The sequence below is a fragment of the Terrapene carolina genome, unplaced genomic scaffold, assembly GCF_002925995.2.
Source record: "Terrapene carolina triunguis isolate 2854851 unplaced genomic scaffold, T_m_triunguis-2.0 Scaffold210, whole genome shotgun sequence".
Taxonomy (NCBI): domain Eukaryota; kingdom Metazoa; phylum Chordata; order Testudines; family Emydidae; genus Terrapene; species Terrapene triunguis.
The window spans coordinates 17,216,830-17,231,997 of NW_020664561.1; the positions used below are offsets into that span (position 1 = coordinate 17,216,830).

General features: G+C 46.2%; 1 protein-coding gene across 1 annotated transcript in view; it reads left to right on the forward strand.

The window, feature by feature from the left end:
• LOC112117842 (cytosolic phospholipase A2) overlaps window positions 1-15,168 on the forward strand; it is a 140,947-nt gene that overhangs the window by 49,223 nt on the left and 76,556 nt on the right. The window contains exon 4 of the mRNA XM_026655608.1: window positions 14,360-14,508. Coding sequence (XP_026511393.1) covers window positions 14,360-14,508 — 149 coding nt within the window. The remainder of the gene's footprint in view (window positions 1-14,359; window positions 14,509-15,168) is intronic.

The following is a 15,168-nucleotide window of genomic DNA, read 5'->3' on the forward strand; positions in this document are numbered from 1 at the left end:
TTCCAGAGGGGAAGGTCTCTGGGCTGTTCCCCAACCCACATGGTGAATCTCTGAGGCAAGAAAATCCGCCAATACATGCAGGACCCACCAAGATAGAGGAGGAACTTTGTCACACCACTAAATTCTTCTCCGCAGTGGTTTAGCAGTGTGGCTGACTGGGTTCAGTACAGCCCAAAGGACTCACAAGTGGGAGAAGGTGGTAAATCCCTCCACAGGTTTAATATGCAGCAGGTTATAAAATCCCCAAACCCTTACTCCCTGGCTTGAGGACACAGTTCAGGGAGTAGGGGGTCCTCAAAACAAATTCCCTGACTAACTAAAAGATGGTGCGCTCACAAACTCCATGAATGATCCTCAGGTTCAGAGATGACTCTGGACTCCTCGGTCACTGCAGAGGGGCTGATCTCTGCTGGCAGGGATCCTCTTCAGGCAGGAGTCAGGCTGCTTCAATCCCAGGATTTCCCCTCATCACAAAGGGGTGCAGGGCTCAAGGTGCAGATTACACAACTATACTAAAATCCAAACTCTAGTTTCCTAGCCCAATGTCCAGACACACACACAGCAGGCAGCAGCCCTGGACTCGCAGCCAGAGCAGAGCTGACCATTTGGTGACTGGTCTCACCTAGGTAGGGTTACCATCCGTCTGTATTTCCTCGGACATGTCCGGCTTTTGCATCTCTAAATAGCCGTCCGGGAGGAATTGGTAACAAGGTTAAAATGTCCGGGTTTTTTTTCTCCCTCGCCTCCCTCCCTCCCTCCCTTCCATGCAGAGTGCGGCTGCTGATTGGGCAGCTGAGCCGATTGAGCCATTCCCATTGGCCTCCAGCAGCCAGAGGCCTCCCCTGCTCCCCCCTCCCTCTGTCTGCAGCCCTGTGTAACACACAAACCGACCCACTGGGCAGCGTGTTTTGCCTACACGTGGAGCCAGAATGGTAAGGAGAGTCCGGGGGGGGGGCAGTCAGGGATTGGGGCAGTGTTGGATGGGTCCCCGGCCTCCACCTGCCACCTCCCCTCCGCGTGTCCCCCCCCTCGTGTCCCCCCCCCTCCCTGCCTGCCTCTCCCTTCCCTGCTTGTACTGCCAGAGCCAGCAGCAACTGCTGTCTGCTGCCCCCATGTCCTAGTGTCCCCCATCCACTAATGGGAAGACAGGCTGCCCTTACCCTGCCCTTCCACCCTAGCCCTGAGCCTCTCCAACGCCCCAAACCCCTCAGCCCCAGCCCTCATCCCCCCCACACCCTAATCCTCTGCCCCAGCCCGAGCCGCCTCCTGCATCATGAACCCCTCAGCCCCAGCCCTCATCCCCCTCACACCCTAATCCTCTGCTCCATCTCTGAGCTGCCTCCTGCATCATGAACCCTTCATCCTCAGACCCATAGCCCTCACCCCTGCATCCCCTCCTATCCCCAAACTCCCTCTCAAATCCCCTCCCCCCTTCCCACACACCCCCCATCCTGCCCTCAAACTCCCTCCCAAAGCCTGCACCCCCCCTTTGCACCGCCTCCCACTCCCAAACTCCAACCCAGAGCCTGCACACCTCACCCCCTCCTGCACACCCACCCCCTGCCCCAGCCCGGAGCTTGCACCCAGCACCCAAACTCTATCCCAGAGCCTGCACCCCAGACCTCCTCCCCGCACCCAACCCCCCTCCCAGAGCCTTAGGCAGGTGGGGAGGGGGGGGGTTCTGGGCACCACCAAAATTTCTACAACCCTGCCACCCATGCGAGTGGATAAGGGTCGGGGCAGTCAGGGGACAGGTAGGGTCCTGGGGGGCAGTTAGGGTGTGGGGTTCTCAGCAGGGGGCAGTCAGGGGACAAGAAGCAGGGGGGGTTGGGGTTCTGAGGTGGGCAGTCAGGGGGTGGGAAGTGGAAGGGAGTGGATGGGGGCGGGGGCAGGGCTAGGGCAGGGCTCCCCCCTCTCCCCCCGGTGTCCTCTTTTTTGATTGTGGAAATATGGTAACCCTACACCTACGGAGCTGGAGGGCTAACTCAGCCTGGCTGGGGAAGTTTCCCAGCAAAACTCTACAAACTGGGAGTCATCAGTGGAGAAGGAAAAGCCCAGCTGAGGGATCTTGCTTTCAGGTCCCTAGAGGCCAGTTCTCAGGGGGAACTCTGCATGCAGGCTTGGGACTCATCAGCTCCCCACACAGCCAGTCCTGCCCTGGCTGGCTCCAGACTGACTCAAAAATGGCTTCCCCCCTTTCCTGAACTCCCTGGGAGGGGCATCTCACTCCCTATTGGTTGCTAGGCAGACTGAGTTTGCCTTGGCTCCCCCTCCCTACCAGGGACAGAGCCCCAGGAATCTAAGTAATCTTCCTGAGGGTTACACACGTTAATGGATGGGTTAATACAGAAAGAATTCAAGAGTGACACTTTATTTCTATTTACCACAGCAAGATTCTGGGTTGAGCAGGATATTTTCATAATCTGTTTATCCCCATCCTTTTTGTGCATACATCAGCAGTGAAATCGTTAACACTGAAGGTGTCATCATTCAACTTCAGTGTTAACAATCTATTGAGATGAACTGGGGAAGTTTATATGTTTGAGCTCTTGTTTCAGGTTATCTGCATATTCAAGCAGACACCATTACCTCTGTTCACATTTTTAGCTTATTTTTGCATAAGAACTAGAGACTTAATTTTTTAAATGAAAGCTGAGATTCTGGTACATGAGGGCAGCCCCTAGAAAAATGTATCAGTTCAGTGAACCCTTGAAAGCTAGCTAATATGATCACTTCTTACTGGTGTCTGATCTGGAATGGTGTTGAACTCCCTCAGTCCTTAATATGGTTCTGTCACAGACCTGTTGTCATGCCTTCGGCAAGTCACTTAAGTTTTCCTTGGTTCAATTTTTTTCTATATGTAAATTAGAAATATAGTAATACCTACCTTACAGGAGTCTTGTGATTAATGAATGTTAGTTTGTAAACTGTTTTCAGATGAAAGGTAGTACAAAAATGCAAAGAATCAATAAAGTCTCTGGTTAGTTAACTATTAATTTAGAAAAAAGAACAGGAGTACTTGTGGCACCTTAGAGACTAACAAATTTATTAGAGCATATTATTTATTATTTATTAGTCTCTAAGGTGCCACAAGTACTCCTGTTCTTTTTGCGGATACAGACTAACACGGCTGCTACTCTGAAACCTATTAATTTAGATTGTTTCACAGATAGGAAATCAACTCATCTCTGCATTGCACAACCAAAACGTGCCTTGGGGCCTGTCTCATGTAGGTGAGTGATGCAACCATCAGATTTGGTAATCAGCTGACCCTTGTGATATGTAGTATTCTGCTCAGATCTGGAATCGTGCCATCCATACTTTCACAGCTTCGGTTCTGTAGCATGCAGAGACTAGATCCATGAATGAGGCTAAAATGGTTCAAGGCCAGTTGTGGAGTTCGGAGCCAGGAATGTGCCTTTAGGATGGTTAGTGGTACAACTGTTAGACTTGCTCCACTAGAGTGGCATTTGGCCTTGAGGACATCCAGTGCCCAATGGGAGATATAAAAAATAGGTGTATATTGACCAGTCATTAATGCTAAAAGCACTGCGCATGAATGTCCACAGAGTCATTTAGACTATCACTGTTCACTGAGTGCTGGCAGGGCTTTTGGCAGTGTACAGAGCATGTTTAAAGGCATTGGCCTGACCCAAGGAGTTGACATTTTGAAATAATATATAGGCTCCGTGTCTTTTTAATTAAAAGAAAATGGAAAGTAATAGACTTGCATCAAAACAAGTCTTGAATATAAAGTTTTGTTTTCATATTTAATTACATGTGTAAACAAACATCTTTGCTATAAGAGCCAAGAAACTCAGGCAGTTGTCATAGCAGTTAAGCCGGACTCAGCAAGACTGTTGATAAACTCCCTTCTCCCTGGTATGACACCCGTTAGTAATCTTTCTGTGGCACGTATAGATTTCTCATATCCCATGTGTCCCTCAGGACTCCCTTCACTCTGGCATCCAAGTTCCCATCTGACTAGGAAAAAGCTGTGCCCTCCCCCTGCCCAAATTGAGTTAGCTGAAACAAGCTAGCTTAACTCAATCTACCCCACATAACTGTAATGCCCAGGAGCCAGGTATGTCAAAGGGCAGTTCTGATCAGTGGGCAGAATTCATGCATGAAGTCTGCCTGCCAGGAATTCAATCCAAGGGGAAGGTACAGCGAGGTGGCTGATGGGTCAGGTGGGATGACAAGGTAGCAAGGCAAGATCAGGTGAGGCCAAGTAGACATAACATGATCATGATCTGTGCTGAATTGCAGATCAAATCAGGTTTCCATTGTATTGTACAGTGTGGTGTGTTCTGGGCCAATCAGTACAGATGAACACAGATGGAAACTGCTTCCAACAGAGGGACAGGTTCAGTGGGTATGTCTGTGTTGCAATAAAACACCCGTGGCTGGCCCATGTCAGCTGACTTGTGCTCGGGCTGCAGGGCTATAAAATGATAGTGTAGACATTCAGGCTCAAACTGAAGACTGGGCTCTGGGATCCTCCTATCCTGGGATCCCAGAGCCCAGGCTTCAGCCTGATTGCGAATGTCTACACTGCAATTTTGTAGCCCCAGAGCCTAAGCCCCAAAGAGCCAGAGTCAGCGGACATGGGCCAGCCATGGGTGTTTTATTGCAGTGTAGACATACCCAATGTGGTCAACACAGGGGGAGCCTACTAGCACTGTCTTGATCCACTATGGCTCAGGACAATTAACCTCTATGTGAATGCCCTTACATGATCTCCCTTAGGGTTTTTATTGGGAAAAGTTGGCTTTAATATCCACCAGGGGCTCCATAGGAGCCCTGTCAACAGATTGCAGTGGGAACGTATTGAATTGGCATGATTTGTGTGCCCTTGCTATGTTCCTTTCGCTGACCAGAGCCACGCACTTGTGAGGCCATGCTGGTGACTTGGGGTTTCTTTGGTGGCAGAGAGCTTGTGGGTTTCTTCCATGGCAACAACTTCCACCCACATTGGTCCCCATGACTGGGGTCAGTCTGTTGAATCCTGGCCTCAGTCAAATCACTTGGTTCCAGATGACAATATCTTCATATCGTTATATTTAAAGTCAAAACAATACCCATAGGTGTATTGGCAGATTTCAGCCCCAACTCTTAGGGTCTTGGGAAAAATAAACATTATAAATAGGAGTATGTATTGAATGTATTTTCATGTGGGGAGACAGCAGGAATGTGTATAAATTTGGCGTTATAGCCTCGATACAGTTTTGATTTCTCCTCTCAAAAAATACCACATCCAAAATGTATTGGGGAGGGGAGAAATCATAAATAAAGCCTCTTGATCAACTTTATTTCCCAAACCTGGAAAATTTCTTGTCTTTCAGCAAATAGCTAATTTGTTTATATTTGTCTTGATTTATCACATGTTGTTTTAAACTCTTTAGACCAGGCCTGCACAACATGCGGCCCGGGGGCCGCATGCGGCCCGCGTGGGCTCACTGTGCTGCCCGCGGGGGTTGAGTAGGTGGACGCACTTTGCGGCCCGTGGGGGGGTAAGTAGGCAAGCGGCGGGTGAAGGAGGGGGGTTGAGTAGGCGAGCGGGCGGGCAGTGGCAGGGAGTGAGTAGGCGAACCGGGGGAGGGGGGCTGAGGAGGCAAGCGGCGAATCGGGGGCTGACCTGTTCTACTGATCTGGTCTTGCTCCCATCCCCTCTCCCAGGGCCAGCTCCAGGCACCAGCAAAACAAGCAGGTGCTTGGGGCAGCATATTTCTAGGGGTGGCATTCTGGCGCCGGCCATCATAGGTGCCAACTCCGAGGCATGGAGAAAAAGTGCCCCCGCCGCCCCAGCTCGCCTCCGCTCCGCCTCCTCCCCTGAGCGCTCCACCGCCACTCCTCTTCTCCCCCCTCCCTCCCAGGCTTGCCGCGCGCGAAACAGCTGTTTCACGCAGCAAGGCTGGGAGGGAGGACAAGCCGAGCGGCAGGGCGCTCGGGGAAGGCGGTGGTGGTGGAGCGGAGGTGAGCTGGAGCGGTTCCTCTTAGACTGATGGCCGTTAATGTTTTGCACTTCAACATGTTTAACAATCGTTAATGAGTTAAGCTTTAGTAGGTATAGTTAGCCTTATGTTATGAATGGCATCAATGAACTACAGAAAGATTAAATAACTTGCCTAAAGTAATGTAGGAAGCCTGTGGCAAAGTTAAGAATAGTCTGATGCCTTATTCACAAGAGGAACCTTCCTACACAACAAAGATAACTATTTATTTCAGAAAAGTAATCCCACAGGAAAAATATGAATGAACTGTTCTACATTGTTTCTCTTGAAAAACATTTGGTTGCTCTTTCAGACAGTCTGGTTAATATATTGTGTAAAAGAGACTCGGAACAATTCCAAGACAATATTGCATCTTTAATGTTATGCACTTATTGCTCCTGCAGTGATGAAGAAGCTATTTTAGATTAACAGTATTTGACCCTTGAACCATTACCTAATGTTTCTCTTTTAAACTGTACTTTCAAATTGAAATATTCAGATCATTATTACTTTTCCACTGGATTAAAGTTTTTTTTATTGTCTATGAAATTTGGCAACTTTAACCTTTTGAAATACAAACAAAATCAAATAGTACTGTGATGTATGTGAAATAGCTTGTAATAAGTCTTTGGTCTCTGTCTCCCCAAGAAATAACAGATCTAAGCTTTTGATTGCTATTGCATAATTTACATCAGTATTTTCTTCTTTGAGTAGTGTCCTTATGGGTGCTCCACTGTAGGTATTTGTGTCCCTGTGCTTCTGATTGGAGATCTTTGGTAGCAGTGTCTGTTCACCCTGCACATGCACTCTCCCCTTCTTGTGCTCTGCCTCAAGGCTAATAAGCACTGCAGGGGCAGACTACCCCCAATTCCTTCTCAATTGCCCCAGGCTAGAGATGGAGCCATTAGCAGTCCATTCACGGATACTTTACTCTCTTGAAATTCATTCTGAGCTAGTTCTAGTGTTTTCTTCTTAGTTCTCATAGCGTTTCCTTTAGTTCTTTTCTTCCCTGTTAAAACCAAACAAACGTTATTTGTTTTACCCTTCTCTCCCCCCCTCCATACTGGGAAATGCCCCCAGTAAGGTTCCAGGTTGCCTGGGTTTAAGAGGTGTCTCTCCTGCAAGGAGTCCATTCTGGTAATGGATGGGCATTCCTGCTGTGTCTGTTACTACATCCACCCCAAAAAACAGGAACTGAAGCTAAAGCTGCTCCTTATGGAGGGTGCTCTCTGGCCTGTAACTGACTGTGCCCAGAGTCTTACAGGCAACACAAATCTTCTCCATAGCCTTCCAGTGAACCAAGGAAGAAATCCTCAGATGCCCCATGGAAGACCTCCAAAAAGAGATCCTCAAGCCTTCATAGTGAGCCCTGAACCAGTGAGAGGAGGTCCCTGGCACATTCGATCTCTTTGGTACCAACAGCACTGAAGGCATCTAAACACAATACCCACAGATTGTGTGGGTCCAGTGTGACAGATACCGCTGGTATGCCTAAGGACCCCCTGGGCACAGGCACCAAATCAATGATGATGCCGGTCACGGACAGGTGTGGAGATTGTGCCACCTCTGGGAAGAGGCAACCATCATCAGAGCGCTTGATGCAGCCAAGATTGCGAGCTCCCTCAGTACCGCCAACTCAATAACAGCAACCGCTAAGGGTACCAAATACTGTGGCACAATAGGAATTTAGGTTCTCTAAGGACCTCACAGTATCTAAGGTATCGAGTCTCATCTAATTGGTACCAGGGCCTCAGTACTGGGCACATCTTGAACTCCATAATGACCACCAGCACTGATCCATGCACCTCTGTATCGGCTCCACCATTTTCCACTGGAGAGTCGGATAATGGCCAGGAGGTCATCTCCCATCACTCACTATGCTTCCTCCCGCTACCAACCTGGGCCTTCCCAGTCATATCCTCAGTCTGGACCTCCGCCCCTGTGGTATGACTAACCATGGGGTCAGCCACCCATGCCTCTTCCACCGCCCCTGTAGCCCTGTTGGGATACGTGGGCAGCATTATATACTGTGGAGCCTCAGAACCTCTGAGGAGATCCTGGAGGAGTAGGAGGTGGGACTAGAGGAGAAGGTTATTCACGAACCTGGACCTGCAAATTAACGTCCAAAAGTCAACCTTAACTCCAGTGCAATGTTTGGCGTTCATAGGGGTTGACCTCAACTCACTGCAAGTGAGGGCGCTCCTTCCACAACACAGATTTCACAGCCTGTCCACACTTATAGAGACAGTTCAAGCTAGCCCTCAAACATTGCCCAGATGTTCCTCCAGCTTCTGCAGCACATGGTGGCTGGTATGTTTGTAATATTTCATGCCAAACTATAGATAAGGTGTCTGTAGACATGGTTCAGCTCTGTTTATAGGCCAAAAAAAGACAGGTTAGACAACCCTCTCTTGTTGCCTTCCAGGATCAAAGACCCGGTAAATGTTTGCACGGGGGTCCTGTTCACTCAGCCCTCCCTTGACATTACTTCTCACTACAGACTCATCTCTCATGGGTTATGCTGCACACCTCAACAACCTCATGACTCAGGGCAAATGGTAGTCCTCTGAGGTGACTCTTCACATCAACGTTGTCGAACTCAGGGTGGTCAGGAATGCTTGTGTTCACTGCTCAGAGGTACACACATGAAGGTCATGACAGAGAACATTGTGTGCTACATAAATCATCAGGGAGGTACCAGATCATCCTACTTCTGCGCAAAAGTGCTAAAGCTCTGGAACTGGGGCATTTGCCACAATGTTCTAATATCGGCAGCCTACCTATCATTAGTACCGAACACAACAGCAGGCAGTTTTCACATGACCACGAGTGGGAAGTGAACCCCACAGTACTTCGCAGCATATTTTGTCAATGGGGGACACCGACAAACTTGTTCGCTACTTACCTGAACAGGAAATGCCCACATTATTGCTCCAGGGCTGGCTTCGGACAGCACTCATTAGGGGACGGTCTCCTTCCATGGGACAAGGGCCTTCTTTACGCCATTCCCAGTTCCCTCTCTTGTTGAAGGTCCTGTTGAAAAGAAAGAGAAAAAGCAAACGTCGTACTGATTGCTCCCACCTGAGTGAGACAGATGACGATGTGTCCACCAATCCCTCTTCAACCCACTCCTTACCTCCTCTCGCAGAAAGAACAACACACTCTCCATCTCAACCTGCAGATACTCCAGCTCAAGGCTTGGCTTCTTTGTAGTTCCAACGCATAGAGTGCTCCCACTCCCAGGAGGTACAGGAAGTGTTACTACACAGTAGGAAATTGGTTACCCGTCATACTTAACTACAAAAGTGGATGAGGTTTGGTGCAATTCCAGGCACGTTATCCCTACATCTGCTATTCTCCTAGTGGTGTTTAGAATACATATTGGCTCTCAAGAAGACAGGGCTATACCTCAGTTTGCTCAAGCTACATCTGGTGGCTGTAGTGGCCACCATCAACAGGTAGAGGGATACTCAGTTTTCTCACACCCAACTACAAAGAGATTCCTTAAGGGCATAACAAACCTCTTTCCCCACCCAGATGCCCTACTCCAACATGGAACCTAAAACTAGTTTTAAAGAGCCAGACTAGATCACCCTTTGAACCAATGGCTACTTGTTTTCTTACACACCTGTCAACGAAGATAGCATTTCTGGTGGCCATCTCGGTGAGGAGAATAGGGGAAATAGCAGCACTTATGGCACACCCTGCTTTACAGTATTCTTTCACAACAAGGTTACTATCTGGCTACACCCAAAGTTTATTCCTAAAGTGGCCTCATCTTTTCACATGAACCAACCAAATCCCCTCCCAACTAAGCCTCACCATGTTAACAGAGAGGCCATACTGCACATGCTAGATGTTAGGAGAGCCCTAGCCTTCTACTTGGACAGGACAAAGACTTCTAGGAAATCTCCTAAGCTCTTCCTTTCCATTGCAGAAAGGTCTAAAGGCACAGCAATATCAGCCCAGAGACTCTCCAAATGGGTCTTGAACTGTATTAAGCACTGTGTTCATGTTCGCAATATAGTACCTTTACCTGGAATTCGCACACACTCCACAAGGTTAGTTTGCTCCTTTGTCGCCTTCTCAGGAATGTCCCTGTCTTGGAAATCTGCAGAACAGCCATCTTGGGCATTTGCACATACCCTCACAGAACCCTATGCCATCACTGGAGACTATGCTTCCAATGCTAGTTTCAGCTCTGCGGTATCATCATCCATAACAGACTTGACTCCAAAGCCCCAACCTCCCATTAGGGATACTGCTCCGGAGTCACCTATAGTGGAGTACCCATAGGAACACTACTCAAAGAAGAAGAGGAAGTTACTCACCTTGTGCAGTAGTGATGGTTCCTTGAGATGGGTGTCCCTATAGGTGCTCCATAACCTGCCCTCCCTTCTGTTTCAAAGTTATTGTTAGGGACTCTGTGGTAGAGAAGGATCTGAAGGTGGTTCACTTGCACAGCACTAATTAGCCTCAAGGCAGAGCATGAGAAAGGGAGAGTGCATGTGCAGGCTGAACAGACACTGCTACCAAAGAGCTCTGATCAGAAGCACAGGAATGCACATGCATCTACAGTGGAGCACCTATAGAGACGCTCATCTCAAAGAACCATTGTTACTGCACAGTGTGAGTAACTTCCTCTTAATCAACACATAAAAGCTCCCTGTATTTTTGCTTTCCAGCTGCAGATGAAATTCTTAAAGGAATAGACTTTCATTTTCTCAATTGAAAAGACTGCAAAGTAAACTTTCAAACATGAAAGGGCAATTGAGAAACTCTTGGCCTGAGGTATTTTTGTTACACAGTTGGAAGAAAGTTTTTGTTTGAGATTTTGAGCTAATTAAATATTTTTCCTCCCAGTCATACAGTAACTGCTTTTAAGTTTAGCTGTAAAATGCATTAGTTTCTGCTTCAGACTGACTTGGCATGGCAAAAGTAGCTTGGTTCAAAACCAAGCTGATGTGTAGAAGTTCAGTCCTTTAGCACCAAGAGGTCTGCAGTAGTTAGTGTTGTCAGGATATTCAGAATCCAGCATTTCAATTTCCAGAGGTCAGGAAGGAGGTCTGCATAGCATTAAAGCAGATTTACTTTTCATCCAAGGAGCTAAAATACACAGTCAAAGTTGGCCAGTAGTCATGTTGATTTTTTTTATTTTTTATTTTTTTTAAGTTGGAGTAGATAGGAATTTGACTGTCTTGACTCAGGCTTGGATCCTCCTCCACCGAGGGGCCTGGCATTCTGGATCCAAGCTATGGGTTAGCACGATTTGCTTGTAGACAAAAGGGGGCGGGTAGGCTGGAGCCTGAGTTCAAACTCAGGGTTCAAGCCCTATTTCTTTGCAGTGTGGATGCATCCCCACTGGACTCATGCTCTTGGAGTCTGCCAGAAGTAATCCCACACACTGACTTTTTGTACTCTGGACAGTCAAGTTTTCCCACACTGCACCATGAACAAAGGGCTATAGTGGTCACATTTTGGGAGGCCATTAGGAAGTCTGGGCTATGAGGGTTAGATTTGGGCCCACATAATGCAGTATAGATGCTGGAGACCCAGGTTGGGACCCAGGCTTCAACAATTCATGGCCTGGGGTTACTAATGAGTGTAGATGCTCAAGCCCTAGGTTATCAAACGCAGTGTCTGTTAACTTGAGTTCTGCTAATCCTGGACACACATTGCAGTATAGACATACCTTAAAGGACTGCCCAGGCTTTCCTTGGTTTATAAATAGTTCTATAAATATTGTGCAGAGTGGAATGTAGGCTGCCAAATCGTACAAGTTCTCTGTCTCGCACGCGTACACACACACACACACACAAAATATTGCAAAACCCTCATTTTCTAAGCAGTAAAAAGTTCTTCTGGTGTATCATAGTTTGCCATGAAAAATCTGACACAGTAAGATCTGTTCACCATAAAATAGACAGGAAGCTAAAAGTGCTTTTTCTATGAATTGTGCAATTAATAAATAAAATGCATTGAAGGAATTGGATTTCTGGTACAGTCCCTCAAGTCACACTAACTAGAAAAAAGCATGGTCCGTATTTAACTCACCCTATTGTACATGCATATTATTCCACATCTCCAATGGGCAAAGGATATCTTTGAAAATATTTCAGAATCTATAGCTGTTCTGTCACTCCCCAATTATTTGTCTTTGAATAGTACACTGAGAGGCTGAGTTGAAGCTTGGCTTGGGTCTGCATTAGAGGTGGCTGGAGGACAAAAATTCCATGACAACTTCTGTGGTTTTGAAATTTTGTTTTCGTTCCACATTCGAACAAAATCAAAACTGTTCAAATGTTTTTGCAGAACACAGAATTGTGTTGAAATGTCCATTTTCTGTTTGAAAGATCAAGTTTTCAATTTAGGTCTCTTTTTCTCTGGTCAGAAGTGACCAGAGATGCCTGGACCTCAGAAACCTTCCTGTCAAAAGCATTGTTGAAATCAACATGTCTACCCGATACGTTTTGGCTTTGATGAAACAGTGTATTCTCATGAGAACACATGTAGCTAAAATGCAGTGTAATTGTTTTGACTAAGAGAGATCCTTAAGAAAATGGTCATTGTTTGTGATGACTGCACATGTTTAACTGCATGAAATAGGCTGTTGGGCAAAAGCAGAAAACAACCTCTGAAGACATGATCCTCTGAAGATGTGTATCAGTTTTCTGACATCGGACCAAATGACTTTAACTTCTGATAAGCCAAGAAGATATTGGAGAGAATTCCTTGTACCAGCATGCACATGTATTTCAGCAGTATTACCCTGATCCTGCAGTGGGATGTCCTAGCACAGATCCAAATTCCCACGAAGACTCCCACTGAAATAAAAAGGATTGGTGAACATAAAGGTCTACGCTAGCAGATCCCTTTGCAGGATCAGAGAACTATTGCTGCAAAACCAAATATGTATGGTAAAAATTTGGTTGTTAAGAATAAAGTTAAGATAAATGGAACAAATTACTGACTGTATTAGATAACTGAAGAAAAATGGACTGAATAGGTTGAACTAAATAAAAAACGGATCAACCACTGGTACAACTTTTCTACCAATAATATGTATACTTACTGTAGTCCATTACCTACTATATGCATCAGATCTGCTCTCTTCACTTATCTTGTACATCTGACATCCTCTCCTTTAAAGCTGATATAAGAAAATATCTATCATCAAAAGGCTCTTTTATCTTTTAAAAATGCAATGTCATGGCAATTTTATCCCAGTCACAAAATTTACCTATCCACGCTTCTGAGCTGCTGCTGCTGCTGCTGATGGTTAAAGTCTAGTTATTTACTTCTCCTGTCCAAAAAACACTATTTGTCTTCAAAGGATGGGCAAGTGGGATTTAGCAAGGCTACTTACAGCATAGCTTTTGCTTTTAGTAATAAAATGGTAATAATTAAAGCAACTTAATTAAGACTCTTCAGGCCACATTTTCCCCATCACTCATACTCTGAACTGGATACAGATGGAATAGTTAGAATTTCAGCTATTCCGCTACACCTCCACAATTTAAATGAAATATGTAAATAAGGCCCAAGTCCTGTAGTAACAGAGGGTCCTGTGGCACCTTTAAGACTAACAGAAGTATTGGGAGCATAAGCTTTCGTGGGTAAGAACCTCACTTCTTCAGATGCAAGACATCTGCATCTGAAGAAGTGAGGTTCTTACCCACGAAAGCTTATGCTCCCAATACTTCTGTTAGTCTTAAAGGTGCCACAGGACCCTCTGTTGCTTTTTACAGATTCAGACTAACACGGCTACCCCTCTGATACTTGAAGTCCTATAGTGATATTCATAAGGGTGGACCCCTGTGCCAGGACAGAGCCCCAGTGACTTCAATGTTTCCACCCAGGGATGTGCCCATGTGGATATCCTTACACAATCAGGAAGTACATAAATGGCTCATTACTGTATTCCTTAATTCTACAAAACCTTTGGTAGACTCTCCTGAATCCAAAATATCTATCTTTAATTTGTAATTGAAGACCATTTCATTGTATCTATCTTTGCTGCTACTGTGATACCAGATAGTGTTGCTAGTGTGTGTGTGTGTGAGAGAGAGATATCAGGGGATGCTTCTTTAAATAACTACAACAACATTGGAGCATTTTTTCAATAAATATGTATCTTTACTCACAGTATCATTCTCTCAGTCAAGGCCTACTCCTATTCCCATTAACATCAGTGACATCACTACTTTGATCTTTAGGGGAGCAAGATCAAGCCATGTACCTTTTCATTTACTACTGTGTATAATGAGAGGACTTACAATGCATTTGTCCATTCCTAAATTTGTTTTGGTTAATCCTATCCAAACACAAGTTCTAACTAATGCTACCCTCTGTTTGGTACTCTACAGTTGACACTCCAGATCCATATGTGGAGCTGTTCATCCCCTCAGCCCCTGACTGCAGAAAGAGAACGAAACACTTCAACAATAATGTGAACCCTGTGTGGAACGAGACCTTTGAGTTTATTTTGGACCCGAACCAGGAAAATGTTCTGGAGGTAAATCATGTACTGAGGTACAGCTAGAAATGGAAGTTGAGCAGTGTCAGGAGGGTTAAACAGCAAAACTTTGCACTTACACAACATCTGTTATCTGAGCATTTCAACGTTTTCTAAACATTAAGGTTTTGCCTTTTATACACAGCCCTGAGTAAGGGGTTGGTACATAAGTTGCACCATCCTAGGAGCAGCCTTGGGTGGCATTGTGACACTGATACTTCTGAGTCACAATTTCTTACCTGTTTGCTACTGAGACTAGTAATTTACTGTTCTCTACAGTAGCAGCAAGCTAGTATTTTATCCCTTCGTTGGCTCATCTACTTTGGCCAGCAAGTAGGTGGGGGTGGAACCAAGTCTCTGCCTATTCCCCTCTTCTCTCTGCCAGCTAGAGGAGGGAGTAAATGGGAGATTAGCTCCACTTACTTCTATATGCCTGTACCCAAGGTCTGAGGCCATGTCTACACTTACCGCGGATTGACGCTGCTGCGATTAATGCAGCGGGGGTCGATTTGGCAGGTCTCGTGAAGACCTGCTAAATTGACTGCAGAGCACTCTCAGGTCCACTTTGGTACTCCATCAGAATGAGAAGACTAAGGTAAGTCAATGGGAGAACGTCTCCCTTCAACACAGCACAGTGTAGACACTGCAGTAAGTTGACCT